This window comes from Tachyglossus aculeatus, chromosome 3, assembly GCF_015852505.1.
Source record: "Tachyglossus aculeatus isolate mTacAcu1 chromosome 3, mTacAcu1.pri, whole genome shotgun sequence".
NCBI lineage: Eukaryota > Metazoa > Chordata > Mammalia > Monotremata > Tachyglossidae > Tachyglossus > Tachyglossus aculeatus.
Window position 1 is genome coordinate 100,056,394 of NC_052068.1, and position 19,929 is coordinate 100,076,322.

Here is a 19,929-nt window from a genome sequence, read left to right on the forward strand (position 1 = left end):
ACAGTAAGTGCTTAATAAATGCAATTGAATGAATGAATGAATCAGGCCCCAGATTGCTGCAGTTGCCTCAGTGCCCGTTATAGGGGGCATTTAAAATCATTCCAGTCCATTTTGGAAGTGACTTTGAATCCCCTTAAAAGACGTGTATTCCCATTTTTGAGTTGCTGAAGTATGGTGGAACGACTCTTTAGGGATAGCCATCTGGATCATTCGGAGTCCCTGACCCTCTGTCTGCCTATGCTTCCTCAGAGTTCGTGGTACTCAAGAATAATAATAAGAATAATGGTATTTTTTAAGTGCTTACTATATGCCAAGCACTGTACTAAGCACCAGGGAGGATACAAGATAATGAGGTTGTCCCACTTGGGGCTCACAGTCTTAATCCCCATTTTACAGATGAGGGAACTGAGGTACAGAGAAGTGAAGTGACTTGCCCAAAGTCACACAGCTGATAAGTGACAGAGCCAGGATTAGAACCCACGACCTCTGACACCCAAGCCTGGGCTCTTTCCACTAAGCAACGGGGTTTCTCGTCAATTAATTAATCAGTCAATCAGTCGGATTTATTGATAATTTAATGTGGCAAACCACTGTACCGAGCAGTTGGGAGAATACAATATAAAAGTATAACAGACTTGGTAGACACTTTCCCTGCCCACAATCAAATGGTGATGTATATTGAACACTTATTATGTGCTTATTAGTATTGCGTATATTATATTTATACATGTAGGTATGCATGCATAAAATATATAGCTATCAACATTTTTCTGTTTATTATATGGTTGGATTTTTTTTTCATGTCTGTACAAAAAAAAACTAGGCAAAAAATCCATAGTACATTGGGTATTAAAATTTAGTTCCTTGTAGTATCTACCCCAAGTGACATACAAAATAATCACCTTATACACTAGGACCATCCCAAGCTAACTTAGTAGCTTAGACCTTTTCTAACTGGAAGAATTTACTGTTTTATTAAGCTGTTGGGAGGCTATTTGTGCAGAGCACTGTACCAAGCGCTTATGAATTTACGGTCTGGAGAACAAGCTTATTTTTCTTTCACTCACCTCCCCCAGAGTTGCCCTTGTTTCTGCCTTTGCCCTGCCCAGAACATGTGGCACACAAACACAGCACAGATATTACAGTAATTGTGGTCATCATTAAAAGTACATTTTGTGTGTCAAGCCCTGCTCTAAGCACTGGGAAAGATACAGGATAATCAGGTCAGACACGATCCCTTTACCACCCAGTGTTCACCGTTTAAGTAGTAGGGAGAACATGTTTTGAATCCCCATTTTATAGAGGAGACAACTGAGGCACAGAGTAGCTAAGCAACTTGCCCAAGTTCACAGAACCAGCTGAACCGGGATTAGAACCGAGGTCCTCAGATTCCCAGGCTAGGGCTTTTTCATTCAGTCAATCATTCATTCATTCAATCTTATTTATTGAGCGCTTACTGTACTAAGCACTTGGGAAGTACAAATCAGCAACATATAGAGACGGTCCCTACCCAACAACGGGCTCTCCACCAAGCCATGCTGCTCCTCTCCAAATACCTACAAATATGAGAAGCAGCATGGCCTAGTAGATAGATCCCGGGCCTGGGTTCTAATCCCAGCTCTACCAGTTGTCTGCTGTGTGACCATGGGCAAGTCACTTTCTTCTCTGTGCCTCAGTTACGTCATGTAAAATGGGGATTTAAGACCTTGAGCCCAGTATAGGACAGGAACCGTGTCCAGCTTGATGAATACCATAAAGAAAAAAAAGCTCCGAAGTCAGAGGTAAGGTAGGGAATCATCTGGGGCCCTTTATGATGGGGCGTAATAAGCACATTCAGAGGGGAAAGCCAGATTGCCAAGAAGCCCAATGGATTCTCTGTTCAGTACAGTGCCTGGCACAGAGTAAGCGCTTAACAAATACCATTGTTATTATTACGAAGGATTTTTGAGAGATTTGCACACCAAGATTGCCTTTGATAGCCAGTCAGAATGTTTTAGCCCCAACTGATAAATAGATGAAAAGGATCTATGTGCCTGGGAGTCTGAGGACCTGGGTTCTAATCCCAGCTCTGCCACATGTCTGCTGTGTGACCTTGGGCAAGTCACTTCACTTCTCTGGGCCTCAGTTACCTCATGCGTGAAATGGGGATTAAGACTTTGAGCCCCATGTGGGCCTGGAACTGTGTCCAACCAATAGTGCTTGGCACCGAGTAAGCGCATAACAAATACCATTATTATTATAATAAACGGTTATAATAAATTCCAAAGGAATTTGAAGGGGAAAGCAATCAAAAAGGCCTTTAAAATGCCGAGCATCATCAAACAAGGTGATGAAAATCAATCGGTAAGTATAGTACTGCCCATCAGATAAAAGCATGGCATTTCCATATTTATTGTCCTGGGAACAGTTTTTGTTGCCACATTTAGAAATAATAATAATAATAATAATAATGAATAGCAATTACTAAGCGCTTACTATGTGCAAAGCACTGTTCTAAGCGCTGAGAATTTAATTCCCATTTTTACAGATGAGGAAACTGAAGCACAGAGAAGTTAAGTGACTTGCCCAAAGTCACACAGCAGACAAGTGGCAGAGCCAGGATTAGAACCCATGACCTCTGACTCTCAGGCCTTTGTTCTTTCCACTAGACCACAAGGCTTCTGAACGAAGCCGGTAAAGGTGAAGGGAGGAGCAGCTAAATTAGGCAGAGGAATGGACCAGTCCCTGTTGTAAGAGTAGATTGGAAAAGAATAGCATTCCAGTCTAGAAGAACAAATATGTAAGGGTGGGGGTGTGTGGATGAAGTTTAGAAAGCCATGAAGAGTGAAAGGCAAACAGTCAATCAGTCAATGAATGGTATTGAGCGCTTACTGTACACAAAGCACTGTACTAAGCACTTGGGAGAGTACAATACAACTGAGTTGGTAGGCATGTTCCCTGCCCACAGTCTAGAGGGGAAGAGACATAAAATATAAACTATGGATATCAATCAATCAATCGTATTTATTGAGTGCTTAGTGTGTGCGGAGCACTGTACTAAGCGCTTGGGAGAATACAAGATGACAGAGTTGGTTGACACATTCCCTGCCCACAGTGAGTTTACAATCTAGAGGGATTTCAGCATGGCTTAGTGGAAAGAGCACGGGCTTGGGGGTCAGAGGTCATGGGTTCTAATCCCTGTTCCACCCCTTGTCTGCTGTGTGACTTTGGGCAAGTCACTTAACTTCTCTGTGCCTTAGTTCCCTCATCTGTAAAATGGGTATTAAGACTGTGTTCTCCAAGTGGGACAACCTGATTACCTTGTATCTACCCCAGCGCTCAGAACAGGTCTTGGCGCATAGTAAGCGCTGAACAAATACCGTCATTATAAGAACATAAGTGCCATGTGGGGCAGAGGGAGGGGTGAATCAAGGGTGCAAATCCAAGTGCAAAGGCGACACAGAAGGGAGTGGGAGAAAGGGAGATAGTAATAATAATAATAATAATGGCATTTATTAAGTGCTTACTATGTGCAAAGCACTGTTCTAAGCGCTGGGGAGGTTACAAGGTGATCAGGTTGTCCCACGGGGGGCTCACAGTCTTAATCCCCATTTTACAGATGAGGTAACTGAGGCACAGAGAAGCTAAGTGACCTGCCCAAAGTCACACAGCTGACAATTGGCAGAGCCGGTGTTTGAACCCCATGACCTCTGTCTCACTCCAGGGCTTAGTCGGGGAAACACAGAGCTATTGTTCTCCAAACTCACAGCACCAGGCTAGGGTAGGGATTGTCTCTATCTGTTGCCGAATTGTACTTTCCAAGCACTTAGTATAGTGCTGTGCACACAGTAAGTGCTCAATAAATATGAGTGAATGAATGAATGGGACTACCCACGGACGCGCCATCAGAATAGATTTATGACAGCAGGAAAAACATTTTCGTAGAGTTGCTGGTTAGCCCCTGGAGTCTGTAAAAGCAGAAAATAATCCGTAGACTCAATCAATCAAGCAATCGTATCTGTCGAGCGCTTACTGTGTACAGGGCACCGTAATGAGTGCTTGGGAGAGTACACTGCAGTAGACTCAGCAGACATATCCCCTGCCTACAGTGAACTTACAGTCTAGAGAGTGCTTTTTCATTCAGTCATATTTATTGATCACTTACTGTCTGCAGAGCACTGTACTAAGCTCTTGGGGGAGTACAATATAAAAATAAACAGACTCATTCCCTGCCCACAATTACCTGACAGTCTAGTTATCGGACAAAAGGCCCGTAATGAGTTAGGGAAGAGTCGGGAGGGCTTGAGAAGGATTACACGGATGTGGTGGGTTATGTGTCTGTTAAAGTATACTCTCCCAAGTGCTTAGTACAGTGCTCTGCACCCAGTAAATGCTCAATAAATACCATTGATTGAGTGATTGGAAGGGCTAGTGATGCTAGGTGGAACATCAGTGAACTGTGGGAGTGGCCGTCAAGGAGAACATTACACTGTTTCATCGATCAGTCAATCAATGATGTTTATTGATCACTTACTATAGGTGGAGAGCACTGTACTCAGCGTGTGGGAGAGTACAATGTAAGCATCCTACATTTCCTCTGATGGAAACCTTTCTAGAGTGGAGGGCTTGTGGTGTTTCTCGGGGCCTTATATTTTTATCCCTTGGATTGTTGTATTACTATCAGCTCATTTCTCCTACTTGTAAAGCCCTTCAGTGATGACAAAGACATGTGTACAAGCTATTCATTTCAGCATGGGGTTGAAATGTTGTCTGGGTTCTAGTCAGACAGGCACGCGTCGTTGGAAGAACGTATCCTAATTTCCCAAACATGTTTTATCCAATCAGAAAGGCATTGTCATCTGACTATCCTTCCAGTGGTTCTGAATCATTCCCTGTTCAAGGCTTTTTTCGTTATTTCTTTTAAGGGAAGTTAATAATTCATATCTTATATACTTAATTTGTTTATTGGCAAGTGGTGATTTTTTTTTTAACCAGGTAGGATTAGGAATGAATACTCCATAACTTATTTAATATGAAGTGCCGAAAGACATTCTTAAAAAAATGTCAGTCCGTTTTGTAATATTGTGCAGTGTGGTCTGGTAGAAAGAGCACAGGCCTGGGAGTCAGAGGACCTGGGTTCTAATCCTGGCTCCGCCACTTACCTGCCGTGTGAGCTAGGGTAAATCATTTCACTTTTCTGTGCCTCAGTTCCCTCATCGGCAAAATGGGGATTCAATACCTCTTCTCTCTCCTTTATAATGATGGCATTTGTTAAGTGCTGACTATGTTCGAAGCACTGTTCTAAGTGCTGGGGGGGGGTGGGGAATACAAGGTGATCAGGCTGTCACACGTGGGGCTCACAGCCTTAATCACCATTTGACAGATGAGGTAACTGAGGCTCAGAGAAGTTAAGTGACTTACCCAAAATCTGACAAGTGGCGGAACCAGGATTAGAACCTATGACCTCTGACTCCCAAGCCCGTGCTCTTTCCACTGAGCCATGCTGCTTCTCTATATAGACTGTGAGCCCCTTCTGGGACCTGATTGTAATGTATTTACCCCAAACGCCTAGTGCAGTGCTTGGCACAGAGTAAATGCTGAACAAATAACACAATTACTATTATTGTCATTTTTGTTATTATTATTACTGAGTCTTTTGTGTTTTTGATTTAGGAAAAGAAGAAACATAGCAAAGAAGATCCCGATGAAGTTTTCCTTCCCGATACTTCGAGACACCGGGAAACGCCTCCTCTGGCTAGTGAAGATCAAGCGAAATGTCATCAAGGGCTCTCCATCCCCCAGTCCCAGGGGGCAACTGATGCCCCGGACCCGAATGAAATGTATGACGTGTCTTTGACTTCTTTGACTTTAGAAGGCGAAGACCTCCCGACGTCCAGCCCAGAGATGATAACTTCAGGGGAGGAAGTCAAGGCCCATCGTCCGTATGAAGACGCAGAGCCAAAGGATATCCCCAGGGAAGAGATCCCATCCCAAGTAGATACCTCCCAGGGCTTTACGCTCCAAATAGCCAAATATGGACTCTCAGAAAGCACGTTTGAATCCGGCTCTTCTTGCCCCAGGCAGGTAGCCCAAGTTTGCCAGAGTAGCGGAAATATCAAGCCCTCCGCCGGCCCGCCTTCCGCCACAGTGCGACAGGTCGGCACTCAGAGCGGTCCCATTGCCAGAGAGGGGGTTCGGCCACCCACATGTCGAAAGCTGTACCCCGAATTGCCGGCCGCGTTTTCCGGAGAGAGACCAGACCTGGTGGCCGTGAAACCCGTCCTGCATGGTGAGAGACTCTATCCGGTACTCCCCAGCTACCCCGAGCTGGTGCCCTTCACCAAGGAAGAGTTAAAGATCTTCGAGCCGTGCTCGTGGCTGGAAAACATTGAGTCGTACTTGGAAGAGTTTGACAGCGTGGCCCACCAGGACCAGCATGAGTTCTACGAGTTGCTGTTGAACTATTTGCGATGCCGGAAACGGCTGCTGCTGGCCGAAGCTGAACTGCTCACCTTAACGTCCGACTGCCAAAATATCGAAAACCGGCTGTGGCACTTCAAGGAGGAACAGTTGACTGTGCAGGTATAAGCCGTCTCCTCCTCCTCCTCCTCTTCCTCTCCTCGAGAGCTTTCCAGAAGCTGGAAGTGCGGGGAAAAAAAAAAAGATGCTCCCAGCTGGGCTTTCTGAGTCTGGGGTCTGCTTGCCTTAGAGCTCTGACTCTGGGTCCTAAATTTTTTCCCAAAATCAATCAAGCAGGTCTATGTATTGAGGGCTTATTGTGTGCAGCGGACTGTACTAAGCGCTTGGGGGAGTACAGTAGGACAGAGTTGGAAGACACGTTCCCTGCCCTCAGCGAGTGAAGCAGCACGGTGTAGTGATGATGGCATTTATTAAGCGCTTACGATTTGCAAAGCACTGTTCTAAGCACTGGAGAGGTTACAAGATGATCAGGTTGTCCTACAGGGGGGCTCACAGTCTTAATCCCCATTTTACAGATGAGGTAACTGAGGCACAGAGAAGTTAAGTGACTTGCCAGAAGGTCATAGGTTCTCATCCTGGCTCCACCACCTGTCTGCTGTGTGACTTCGGGAAAGTCACTTCACTTCCCTGGGCCTCAGTTTCCTCATCTGTAAAATGGGGATTGAGCCTGGGAGCCCCACGTGGGACAGGGACCGTGTCCAACCTGATTTGCTTGTATCCACCCCAGTGCTTGATACGGTGCCCGGCACAAAGTACGCGCTAAACAAATTCCACAGTTATTATTATTATGCTTATTAACGAGCAAAAGAAACACTCACTGAGCTCCCGATGATTCCAGACCATGTTTCAGCAGCAGAATGTTAATCACTCAATGGTATGCTGTAGATAAGCAGTGTGACCTAGTGGAGAGCACACAGGCCTGGGAGTGAGAAGACCTGGGTTCTAATTCCAGCTCCACCACTTGCCTGCTGCTTGACCTTGCCTCAGTTTCCTCAGCTATAAAATGAGGACTCAGTACCTGTTCCTCCTTCTCCTTAGACTGTGAGTCCTATGTGGGACAGGGTCTGTGTCTGATTGGATTGTCTTGACTTTATCCCCGTACTTAACAAATACCACACTTATTTACTGGGTGCCTGCTATGTGCCAAGCACTGGACTAAGTACTTGGAAGAGTAATAATAATAATGATTATTATTATGGTATTTGCTAAGCACTTACTATAGTAATAATAATAATGGCATTTATTAAGTGCTTACTATGTGCAAAGCACTGTTCTAAGCTCTGGGGAGGTTACAAGGTGATCAGGTTGTCCCTCCGGGGGCTCACAGTCTTAATCCCCATTTTACAGATGAGGTAACTGAGGCACAGAAAAGTTAAGTGACTTGCCCAAAGTCGCACAGCTGACAATTGGCAGAGCCAGGATTTGAACCCATGACCTCTGGCTCCAAAGCTCGTGCTCTTTTCCACTGAGCCACGCTGCTTCATATGTCAAGTGGTGTTTAATCCAGTCAGACACAGTCCTTGACCCACATGAGGCTGACAGTCTATGTAGGAGGGAGAACTGGGCTTGAATCCCCATTTTAAAGTTAAGGAAAACGAGGTATAGAGAAGTTAAGTGACTTGCCCAAGGTCACACAGCAGGCACCAGGTGGAGCCGGAATTAGAACACAGATGCTCCGACTCCCAGGTCTGTGCTCTTTCCACCATGCCATGAGGCTTCACTAACGGAATCGGTGGACTCATTCCCTGCCCACAAGAGACTTACAGTTGAGGGCGGGGCAGATATTAATTTACGGATGTGTACCTAAGTGCTGTGGAGGTGAGGGGCGGGTAAATACCAAGTGCTGGTCTAGAAGCAGCATGGACTAGTGGATAGAGCAAGGGCGTGGTAGTCAGAAGGACCTGGGTTCTAATCCTGGTTCCCCCACTTGCTGGCTGTGTGACCTTGGGTAAGTCACTTCTCTTCCCTCTGCTTCAGTTTCCTCATCTGTAAAATGGGGATTAAGACTGTGGGACATGGACTATGTCCAAACTGAGTAATTTATAGTCTACCCCAGTTCTTAGGACAGTGCTTGGCACATAGTAAACATGTAACAATTTTTTAAAAAATAATAAAAAGCTGGGTAAACGATGGGAGCTGGGCAAGTCCTCCCAAGGGTTGGGAGCCAAGAGTGGCAGCTGCGAAATCAAAAATATGTATATTTTTCATATATTTATTATATATAGCCCATATGTATATCTAGCCCATATATCTAGCCCATATATAGCTAGATATATGAACTGTCAGGGGAAGCAGTTTGGCTCAGTGGAAAGAGCCCGGGCTTTGGAGTCAGATGTCATGGGTTCTAATCCCGGCTCCTCCACTTGTCAGCTTTGTGACTTTGGGCAAGTCACTTAGCTTCTCTGTGCCTCAGTTTCCTCATCTGTAAAATGGGGATTAAGACTCTGAGCCCCACGTGGGACAACCTTGATTACCTTGTATCCTCCCCAGCGGTTAGAACAGTGCTTGGCACATCAATCAATCAATCAATCAATCATATTTATTGAGCACTTACTGTGTGCAGAGCACTGTACTAAGCGCTTGGGAAGTACAAGTTGGCAACATGTAGAGACGGTCCCTACCCAACAGTGGGCTCACAGTCTAAAAGGGGGAGACAGAGAACAAAACAAAACATATTAACAAAATAAAACAGAATAGATATGTACAAGTAAAATAAATAAATAAATAGAGTAATAAATATGTACAAACATATATGCATACATACAGGTGCTGTGGGGAAGGGAAGGAGGTAAGGTGGTGGGGATGGAGATGGGGAGGAGGGGGAGAGGAAGCGCTTAACAAATACCAACATTATTATTGTTATTATTTGGCTGCAGCCATTGTGACAGAGTTGGTTTTGAAATATATCCTGATTTATAAGTGTCTGGAAAAATATATGCCCAGATAAAACAGCCGTGTATGAGCCACATTTTCAAGCATCTTAATCACCTGGATCACGGGATATGCAGGCCCATGTTTCCCTCCTTCACACTGACTGTGAGCTCCCCTGTAGACAGTGAGCCCCTGTTGGGGAGGGAATGTACCTATCAACTCTTCTGTATTGTCCTGACACACAGGCCCATGCTCTCTCCATTCAGACTTTCAGTTGAACTTATTGAGCACTTACTGTGTGCAAAGCACTGAGCTAAGCACTTGGGAAAGTACAACAGAACAGTAAACAGTGACATTCCCTGCCCACATTGAGCTTACAGTCTTTTAGGGGGGAAGACAGACCTCAATACAAATAAATGAAGTTGCAGATACAGGCATAAGTACTGTGGGGCTGGGACGGGGGGAAGAGCAAAAGGAGCAATTCATGGAGATGCAGAGGGAGTGGGAGTTGAGGAAACGTGGGGCTTAATCTGGGAAGGCCTCTTGGAGGAGGTGTGCCTTCAGTAAGGCTTTGAAGAGGGGGAGAGTAACTGACTGTCAGATTTGAGGAGGGAGGGTGTGCCAGGCCAGAGGCGGGATGTGGGCTAGGGGTCGGTGGCGAGAGAGGTGAGATAAGACTGCTTCTCTTTTTTTCACTTTTAGTTTTAATTTTTATCTTTTAGCTTTAATTTGTATTTGTGGCAAGAACCGCCACAGCTGCTACCAGCGCACGCTCCCTCATCATGAGTGGTATTTACTGAGCGCTTAGTGGATGCAGAGCACTGTACTAGGCGCTTGGTAGAGGACAATACAAACAGAGTTGGAAGACACGTTCCCGGACCAAAAAAGGCTCCTCCCTCCCCATTGCTTCTCCTTTCCTGGCTCTCTGCTCTCCGGTCCTCTTCAAAGCCGTAGGGATTCATTCATTTTATTTAATCGTATTTATTGAGCGCTTACTATGTGCAGAGTGCTAAGCACTAAGCACTTGGGAAGTACAAGTTGGCAACATATAAAGACGGTCCCTACCCAACAGCGGGCTCACAGACTAGAAGGTGGAGATAGACAACAGAACAAAACATGTAGATAGTTGTCAAAATTGTCAGAACAAATACAATTATAGCAATGTGCACATCATTAACAAAATAATGACCTTGAGCAAATCACTTCTCTGTGACTCACTTGCCTCATCTGTAAAATGGGCATTAGGGCTGTGAGCCCCATTTGGGATGTGGACTGTGTCCAACCCAATTAGCTATGTGCCAAGCACTGTTCTAAGCTCTTAACAAATGCCTGGCTCTCTTCTCCTCCCTTTACCCCCTGCCCCGTCTACCCTGACCCCAACAATGTTTACTGCGGTAGGAAAGAAGGACTGTGCATCAGGAAAGGGGAAGGGGTGGTGTGGGGAGGGTCTCAGCCCCGGCTGCAGCTGATGTCTCCTCACCCTGGGCTTCAAGGCTGTCCATCACCTCGCCCCCTCCCACCTCACCTCCCTTCTCTCCTTCTCCAGCCCAGCCCGCACCCTCCGCTCCTCTGCCGCTAATCTCCTCACCGTGCCTCATTCTCACCTGTCCCGCCATCGACCCCCGGCCCACGTCCTCCCCTGGGCCTGGAATGCCCTCCCTCTGCCCACCCGCCAAGCTAGCTCTCTTCCTCCCTTCAAGGCCCTGCTGAGAGCTCACCTCCTCCAGGAGGCCTTCCCAGACTGAGCCCCTTCCTTCCTCTCCCCCTCGTCCCCCCTCCATCTCCCCCATCTTACTTCCTTCCCTTCCCCACAGCACCTGTATATATGTATATATGTTTGTACATATTTATTACTTTATTTATTTATTTTACTTGTACATATCTATTCTATTTATTTTATTTTGTTAGTATGTTTGGTTTTGTTCTCTGTCTCCCCCTTTTAGACTGTGAGCCCACTGTTGGGTAGGGACTGTCTCTATATGTTGCCAACTTGTACTTCCCAAGCGCTTAGTACAGTGCTCTGCATACAGTAAGCACTCAATAAATACGATTGATTGATTGATTGATTGATGGTGTTTGTTAAGCGCTTACTGTGTACCAGGCACTGTACTTTGTTCTGGGTGAATACAAGGTAGTCAGGTTGGACACAGTCCCTGTCCCATGTGGGGGTCACAGTCTCAATCCCCATTTTACAGATGAGGGAACGGAGGCCCAGATAAGTGAAGTCCCTTGCCCAAGGTCACACAGCGGACAAGTGGAGGAGCTGGGATCAGAGCTCATTACCTTCTGACTCTTAGGCATGTGCTTTATCCACTGTGCCATGCTGCTTCTCCAGAGAATTACACTTTAGGGCTTAATAGATTGTCAAGCTCATTAGGGGCTGGGAACATGTCTGCTAAGCTCATTAGGGGCAGGGAACATGTCTGCTAATTCAGTTGTGTTGTACTCTCCCAAGTGCTCAGTACAGTGCTTTGCACACAGTAAGCACTCCGTAGATACCATTGATTGAGAAGCGGTGTTGCTCAGTGGAAAGAGTCAGAGTCTGGAGTTGGAGGTCATGGGTTCAAATCCCGGCTCCACCAACTGTCAGCTGTGTGACTTTGGGCAAGTCACTTAACTTTTCTATGCTTCAGTTACCTCATCTGTAAAATGGGGATTAAAACTGTGATCTCCCCGTGGGACCACCTGATCACCTAGTGCTTAGAACAGTGCACATAGTAAGCGCTTAACAAATACCATCATTATTATTATTATTATTATTGATTATTATGTGTACCATGTGCAGCTGCTGCTGTAATCCGAATAAAGGAGGGGCCTGGGATGGTGATTTAACCCAGGTACATCACTGTCTTCTCTGGGGTTGCTACTTTCTCCAGACAAGATTTTAAACCATCACTATCCAGTCACATTGGAGGTGATTCAAGTCTGCATTGTTTTTTTAAGTGGCATTTGCTAACCACTTACTATTTGCCAGGCACTATACAAATCGCTGGGGTAGAGTCATTCAGTTGTATTTACTGAGCACTTACTGTATGTGGAGCACTGTACTAAGCGCTTGATACAAGCTAATCAGGTTGGACACAGTCCAGATTCCACGTGGGGCTCACGGTCTTAACCGTCACCCTCGCCGACTAGAAAGATGAGGTAAATGAGGCATAGCGAAGTGAAGTGACTTGCCCAAGGTCGCACAGCAGACAGGTGGCGGAGCTGGGGCTAGCTGCTGGGCACAGTAGCCCAGCAAGAGGTCGATATGTTTTCAGTCTGGTCTGGCAGATCCCGCAGGAGGGGCCAGGGTGCTGAGTGAGTGTCTGACATCATTCTGAAATTCTCAACTCCACTCCAGAGACAAAGTCAAATCCTAGATTTTACAAAATTATCTTAGATTATCTAGATTAGAAACTAGTCTTTCCAAGGAGGTGGCTTTCTGTTCTGTATTGAATATTTGGAATGATGGGAACTCTGGTCTCTTCCCTCTTTTCTTCCCCTTCAGGGTGTTTGTGCAGATCAGGTGAAAGTCACAGGATATCACCGTTTCCAGACAGTAGAGATGAATGAAAATGCACTGGCAGAGCTAAAGAAGTCATTTGAGGCCAAATCCGAACATCTACATCAGACCTTGTCCCTGCATTCCTACACTTCCGTGTTGTCCCGCCTGCAGGTCGAGTCTTACATGTATGGATTGCTCAATAGCTCAGCTGTTCTGAGAGCTTTAGCAGTTCATCAGCAAGGTCGAGGTATGTGAAGAATTAAAAGCTCGCCCTGCCTTGTACTCTGTAGAAACAAAAGCGTCGGAATTTTTTGGAAAGAATACTGCACAGTAAATATGTACTATTGTGTATGTGTGTGTGTGTGTGTGTGTGTGTGTGTATGTATATATACATATATATGCACACATATGTATATATTTGAAGAGAATGTCACTGACAGTTAAATTGACCTATGGGTGTATGTGTGGCTGAGAAATGTCAGCTGTGACCAAGATATGTTCTGGGGAGGTAACCTAACTTTTCTCTTTGGCTTTCTCTTTGGTTCTTATTCTTTCTCACATGGAGTCCAGCATTTCCTTGGAATTGTTGTAAGAATTTGCCAATTGCGTGGATGTCCCATGTTTTCTGGTTTGTTATTTACCACATTGCCTTTGGCTAAGGCAAAGTAGAAAGTCTTGTGAACACCCAACCAAAAACCACACATTAGTCATTGATTCATTTTCTGCCTCAATCACCTTTTTTTAAATTTTTCATTTCCACTTCTTTAAATATTTGGTTGTTTTTGACCACAAGAACTGTGAATCTTGTGGGTCTTTTATCCTTTTGTGGCTTATAAAAACCATGTTTGGTGAATAGGAATTCTCTAGTAAGCATTTTAATGAAAGGCCTGTTCTTTGAAAGTTCATCTTAGCCCTTCCCCCTTTTTAAAAAAATACTTTTGTCATTTGAATGTTTGAAAAGGAGAATTCTATAAAGAAAGTCTATAAAGAAAATGCTTCCGTCGTTCAAGTGTTCACAGAAACTATGAGGTTGGTCCATTTTCCAGGTCACATAAAGTTAAACCTGTTACTGGGAGCTTCTTAAATGATCTTTTATTAAATTTACAGCTTCTAAACAGACAGAAAGCCTACCGTCAGATTTGTTTCAACTGAAAGAGTGCATTAGTGTTCTGTTCATGTTCACTCGGAGGGTTATAGAAGACGTTCAATTCCAGGAGGATCTTCTTCTCTGGCTTCAGAAATTGGTAAGAAAACAGAATGACAGGGCCGTCGCTATGGTCTCCTCCACCTTTCCACTGATAACTGGACCTGCTACTCAGTCGGTAACATTTATTGAGGACTTGTTCTTTTCAGAGCACAGTACTAAGCACTTGGGAAAGAACAGAAGAAACCAGTGACAGGATCCCTGCTCACAAGGAACTTAACCATCTTGCTGGGGAGACAGACACCAAATAACGTACAGCTAGGCAGACTGTCCAAAAGTGCCACAAGAAGTAGCGAGTACGAAAGTGTTAAGGTGCTGAGGTGATCGTAGGGAGGATAAGACCTGGTGGAAGAAAAATTAATTGGGGAAAGATACCTGGAGGAGGAGGGATTTCAGAAGTGTTTTGAATACGGGGAGAGCTGGCGTCCAGTGGATTTGAAGGGAGAAGGAGTCCCTGCAGGAGGACGGGCAAGAAACAGGGTCATCGGTGAGAGAGTCTAGGGATGAGTTGAGGGGTAACTCTGATTAATGCCTGATGCCTGTCTGTCTGCCCTCTTCTAGACTGTGAGCCCGTTGTTGGGTAGGGATTGTCTCTGTTTGTTGCCGAATGGTACTTTTTAAGTGCTTAGGACAGTGTTCTGCACAAGGCAAATGCTCAGTAAATACGATTGACTGCCTTATCTTCTCTCCAGTTTGTTAGTCATTTCTTTGTTGTGCTGCCAAAGACCACTCCAAATTACCATCAATCAGTCAGTCAATCAGTGGTATTTATTGAGCATTTATTTCTCTCCTTCTGGCCCTGGGACCCCCTTCCACTTTCCAAGCACCCGTCTCCTTGCCCAAGTTCTCCCCTGGAACTGGCTATACTCCAGGTATTTTTTTTTTTTAGTGGTATTTGTTAAGCGCTTAGTATGCGTCAAACACTGTTCTAAATGCTGGGGTTGATACAAGCTAATCAGGCCGGATGCAGTCGCTGTCCCACAAGGGGCTCACAGTCAAGTAGGAGGGAGAACAGGTATTGAATCCCCATTTTGCAGCTGAGGAAACCGAGGCACAGCAAAGTTAACTGACTTGCCCCAAGTTGCACAGCAGGGAGGTAGCGGAGCTGGGATCAGAACCCAGGTCCTCTGGCTCCCCGTTCCATGCTCTTTCCGGTAGGCCACACTGTTTCCCTGAGGTGAATGAATGCAAAGGAAGCTTTCTGTCTGGAAAGGGACATGAGGAATAAACAGATTCTCCGTTGTTGGGTAGGGATTGTGTCTCTCTGTTGCCGAATTGTACTTTCCAAGCGCTTAGTATAGTGCTCTGCAAACAGTAAGTGCTCAATAAATATGATTGAATAAATGAATGTTCTAGAAATCTCTGATCCTCTTCTTTTCTTTTTCTTTTTAATTTTTCATGGTATTTGTTCAGCGCTTAATATGTGCCAGGCACTGTTACTAAGCGAAGGGAGAGAGACAAACTAATCAGGTTGGACAACAGTCCATGCCCACGTGAGACTCACAGCCTTAATCCCCATTTTACAGATGAGGTAACTGAGGCACAGAGGCATCAAGTGACTTGCCCCAGGTCCCAGAGCAGACAAGCGGCAAAGCCGGGATTAGAACCCAGGTCCTTCCGACTGCTAGCCCCGTGCTCTATCCTCTAATCCACCCTACTTGTCTCCCTGCTTCTTGTGTTCAGGGTTAGTGTGCTGGACCATTGCAGCACCTCTCTGTTTAGCTTCCAGTGGTGCGGTCGGTGTATCCACTGGTTAGCTCCCAACTCTAGCTCACACCAGCTAGAGCTATATATTGAGGATTTAATGTGCACATACTATTGTTCTAAGTGGCAAGTGTATTATAGTAGAACAAGATCTGATTCCAGCTCTCGAGGAACTTTTTGTCTAGTGTGGAAATGCACTTCAAACAGAAAAGTACAAATATAATTATAAAATACCTTTGTAGTAAAATAGCTGCAACTCTCAGCTCCACCCCCAGGGAATATATAAGAGATTAACACACTCTCCCTCCCCAATCCTCTCTATTCCCTCCTCCTTCCCCCATCCTTGCTTGAGCTAACTTGACAGCAAGTGCTTCTGCTTTCTCCCAGTTGCTGCAGCCAAGAGTTGAAGAGGGGAAGTGAATGTCTCTCAGGGCTTTTAGGTTTTTTAGTCTAAATTCATCCAGCGCTTAGTACAGTGCTTCGCACATAGTACGCGCTTAACAAATACCATCATTATTATTGTTATTCAGTTGTATTTTTGAGCGCTTACTGTTCGCAGACCACTGTACTGTTTGGAAAGTACAATTCAGCAATAAAGAGTGACAATCCCTGCCCATACTGGTCTTAAATCCCACCGATTGATTGGGCAGCATGGGAGAATAGCTAATGCAGTAGAATTTGCTATTCCCTTAAATTTGGCAGACTAAACCGGGGCCTCGTTGGCTTACAGTAAAATATCTGGCAATTTATATCTCCCCTGAGGGCAGGGATGGTGTCTCTTGCCGTGTCCCTTAAGTACATATTTTGTGCATCTGTTGGTGCTGGGTTTTAATGTTTCATCACTCCTTCTGTGTCTGTCTCCAATTAAACTTAAAACTCTTAGATTTGGAGGCCCTCTAATTCACACCTGTGAATCCTCTCCCAGTGCTTAACACAGTGCCGTGCACACAGCAAGCGCTTAATAAGTACCATTACTATCACTCCTACTGCCACCCACAGTAGCTGGTCAGTAAATGTCACTGCTTCTGATACCACTCTGTCACTGTCGAGCCGTAGAGAAGCTTCTCCTACTCCTGTGGAATGCTAAAGCACATATCTTTTATCATTTAGATCTCAGTGTTACAAACAGCCGGCTGTCCTGGAGATCACCTCTTCCTTTTAAACCACATCCTCCGCTGTCCGGCTGGTATCAGTAAATGGGCCATACCATTTATTCAGGTATGATCTCGCTGTGGTTGCTGTTGAGGAACTTGACATAGCGTGTAGATATCCATTGGGTGCCCTAAAGAGGTGAAGGCAGAGTTCACTTTGTAAAGAGTGAAAGTGCTTCTAAGAAAACCCAATGTAGAGGAACTATTGGTGCAATTTGTAGATTTCAGGAGACTCTCGCCCTGGAAAGCCTTCCCTGGTATTTAGTCCTGCAGAATTCCTGCTCAAAGAGGTTTTACCAGCTGGGGTTCAGCTCAGCTTCACAAAAGTTCACCATCTCCACAAAAGCTAGAGGAAGCTTAGGAGTGACCAACCTTAACTCAATACCAGATCATTGCAAGAACATTCTGGAAGACAGTGGAGTCAGCGTCCGTTTATTCAGAGTTAATTTTGTTTGTAGCTTCTCTTGCTCTTGTTGCCCTTCGGACATTCCAATGCTGGGAATGAAAAGATGAATTTCACACAATTGCTATTTCCCTGCGTTTTTGCGGCTCGTGTTTTAGGTTTGGTGGAGGATACTGTAGCCTCAAATCAATATTTTATCTATAGGTTTAAACTAATCATGTTGTTGCACTCCTTCATGAGCACAGGCTATATTTGGAAATCAGATGTAGCTGAGAAGGCTTAACCGGCCAATCTGTTTTTTTAATTTTCGTAAGGGACATATCAATCAGTTCATTGTATTTACTGAGTGAGTACTGTGTGCAGAGCACTGTACCAAACAGTTGGGAGCGTACAATATAACAGTCACATTCCCTGCCCACGGCGAGCTTACAGTCTAGAGGGGGAGACGTAAATAAATTATGGCCCTGTACATAAGTGCTGTGGGGCTGAGGGGTAGGGGATAAAGGGAGCAAATCAGGGTGACGCAGAAGAGTGTGGGAGAAAAGGAAATAAGGGCTTAGTTAGGAAAGGCCTCTTGAAGGAGATGTGGCTTCAGTAAGGCTTCGAAGGCAGGAAGAGTAATTGTTGGTCAGATATGAAGAGGAAGGGCGTTCCAGGCCAGAGAGGATGTGGACAAGAGGTTGGCGGCGAAATAGATGAGATTGAAATACAGCGAGTAGGTTGGCATTAGAGGAGTGAACTGTGTGGGCTGGGTTGTGGTAGGAGAGTAGCGAGGTGAGGTAGGAGGAGGCAAGGTGATCGACTGCTTTAGCGTACTTTAAAACACTTTAAATGAGGTTCTGTCTGATGTGGAGATGGATGGGCAACCTTTGGAGGTTCGTGAGGAGCGGGGAAACACGGACTGAACTTTTTTGAAGAGAAATGATCTGGGCGGCAGAGTGAAGTATGGACTGGAGTGGGGAGAGGAAGGAGGCAGGGAGGTCAGCTGATTGGGTTGACCTAGTCTCGTGATTCATTCATTCATTCATTCAATCAATCATATTTATTGAGCGCTTACTGTGTGCAGAGCACTGTACTAAGTGCTTGGGAAGTACAAGTTGGCTACATATAGAGACGGTCCCTACCCAGCAGCAGGCTCACAGTCTAGAAGGGGGAGACAGACAACAAAACAAAACATATTAACAAAATAAAATAAATAGAATAAACATGTACAAGTAAAATAAATAAATAAATAGAGTAATAAGTACGTACAAACATATATACCTATATACAGGTGCTGTGGGGAGGGGAAGGAGATAAGGCGGGGGGGAGGGGGAGGAGGGGGAGAGGAAGGAGGGGGCTCAGTCTGGGAAGGCCTCCTGGAGGAGTTGAGCTCTCAGTAGGGCTTTGAAGGGAGGAAGAGATCTAGCTTGGCGGATGTGTGGAGGGAGGGCATTCCAGGCCAGGGGGATGACGTGGGCCGGGGGTCGACGGCAGGACAGGCGAGAACGAGGCACGGTGAGGAGATTAGCAGCAGAGGAGCAGAGGGTGCGGGCTGGGCTGTAGAAGGAGAGAAGGGCGTGATGAGCATGTATCATACCATTCCAGCCCTCTTCATAAATTCCTTCATCGGGCATATTGAACAGAGATGGCAGTGAGTTGATGGTTTTCTTAACATGGATTTGCCTTTTCTTATTTTCAGATCAAAGTCTTGGATAACTCATCAGGTGTCTTTCACTTTATGCAGTCTCTTGCCTTGCTTATGTCTCCTGTCAAGTAAGTGTGAAAGTTCTCTGTAAATCAGTTCTTCAGATACTTCTCTACATTCCCCAATCCTCTGGAAATAACTGCCTAGAGAGCTGAGAGGATTCTATAAAGTCTTTACTCCCCATTTCTTCCAAAGATTGGCCTAAATGGATTTTTTCAACAGCACGCAAGGAGTAGCAGTGATAATATTTATTAAGCCCTTGCTTTGTGCAGAGCACTGAACTCAGCAACAAAACTCATCTCTGGTATAGGGCTCTGTTCTGGCTTTGAATTTCCCCATATGTAACTTCATTGTCAAGGTTAATTAAGTTGAGGGGACTGAACCTTGAAGGACCTGGTTGTGGTGGCTGAAACATCAGCCAGTGTATGCATTTATTTTGTGAACTTGTTGTTGACTCTTTAAACCTTGGAAAAGTTCTATATCATCCCTGCCCTGAAGCATCATGGAGGTTTTGTGGTTCGATTAGTGAAGTCAGATAGCAAAGCACTTTCAGACAAGATCCAACGTCAGTCTTATTTCTTTCTGCTAGAATATATCTCGTCCCAAAGCCCCATTTTCTGGTAAGGCAGTGTTTTGTTGGCATGAATTATGACAATATGTTCTGCATGCCAATGGGAGGCAGCATGGTTTAGTGGATAGAGCACGGGCCTGGGAGTCAGAAGGTCATGGGTTCTAATCCTGGCTCCGCCACTTGTCTGCTCTGTGACCTAGGGCAAGTCACTTCACTTCACTATGCCTCAGTTACCTCATTTGTAAAACGAGGACTGAGACTGTGAGCCCAGTGTGGGTTAGGGACTGGGTCCAACTCGATTTGCTGTATCCACCCCAGTGCTTAGAACAGTGCCTGGCACATAGTAAGCACTTAACAAATACCATAATAATTATTATTATTATTAGTAGTAT

The 19,929-nt window shown here is 45.2% G+C and overlaps 1 protein-coding gene across 1 annotated transcript in view; it reads left to right on the forward strand.

Moving 5' to 3' along the window:
• EPG5 (ectopic P-granules autophagy protein 5 homolog) overlaps window positions 1-19,929 on the forward strand; it is a 132,197-nt gene that overhangs the window by 18,994 nt on the left and 93,274 nt on the right. The window contains exons 2-6 of the mRNA XM_038743711.1: window positions 5,653-6,561; window positions 12,821-13,064; window positions 13,925-14,061; window positions 16,836-16,943; window positions 18,961-19,034. Of these exons, the coding sequence (XP_038599639.1) occupies window positions 5,653-6,561; window positions 12,821-13,064; window positions 13,925-14,061; window positions 16,836-16,943; window positions 18,961-19,034 (1,472 nt within the window). The remainder of the gene's footprint in view (window positions 1-5,652; window positions 6,562-12,820; window positions 13,065-13,924; window positions 14,062-16,835; window positions 16,944-18,960; window positions 19,035-19,929) is intronic.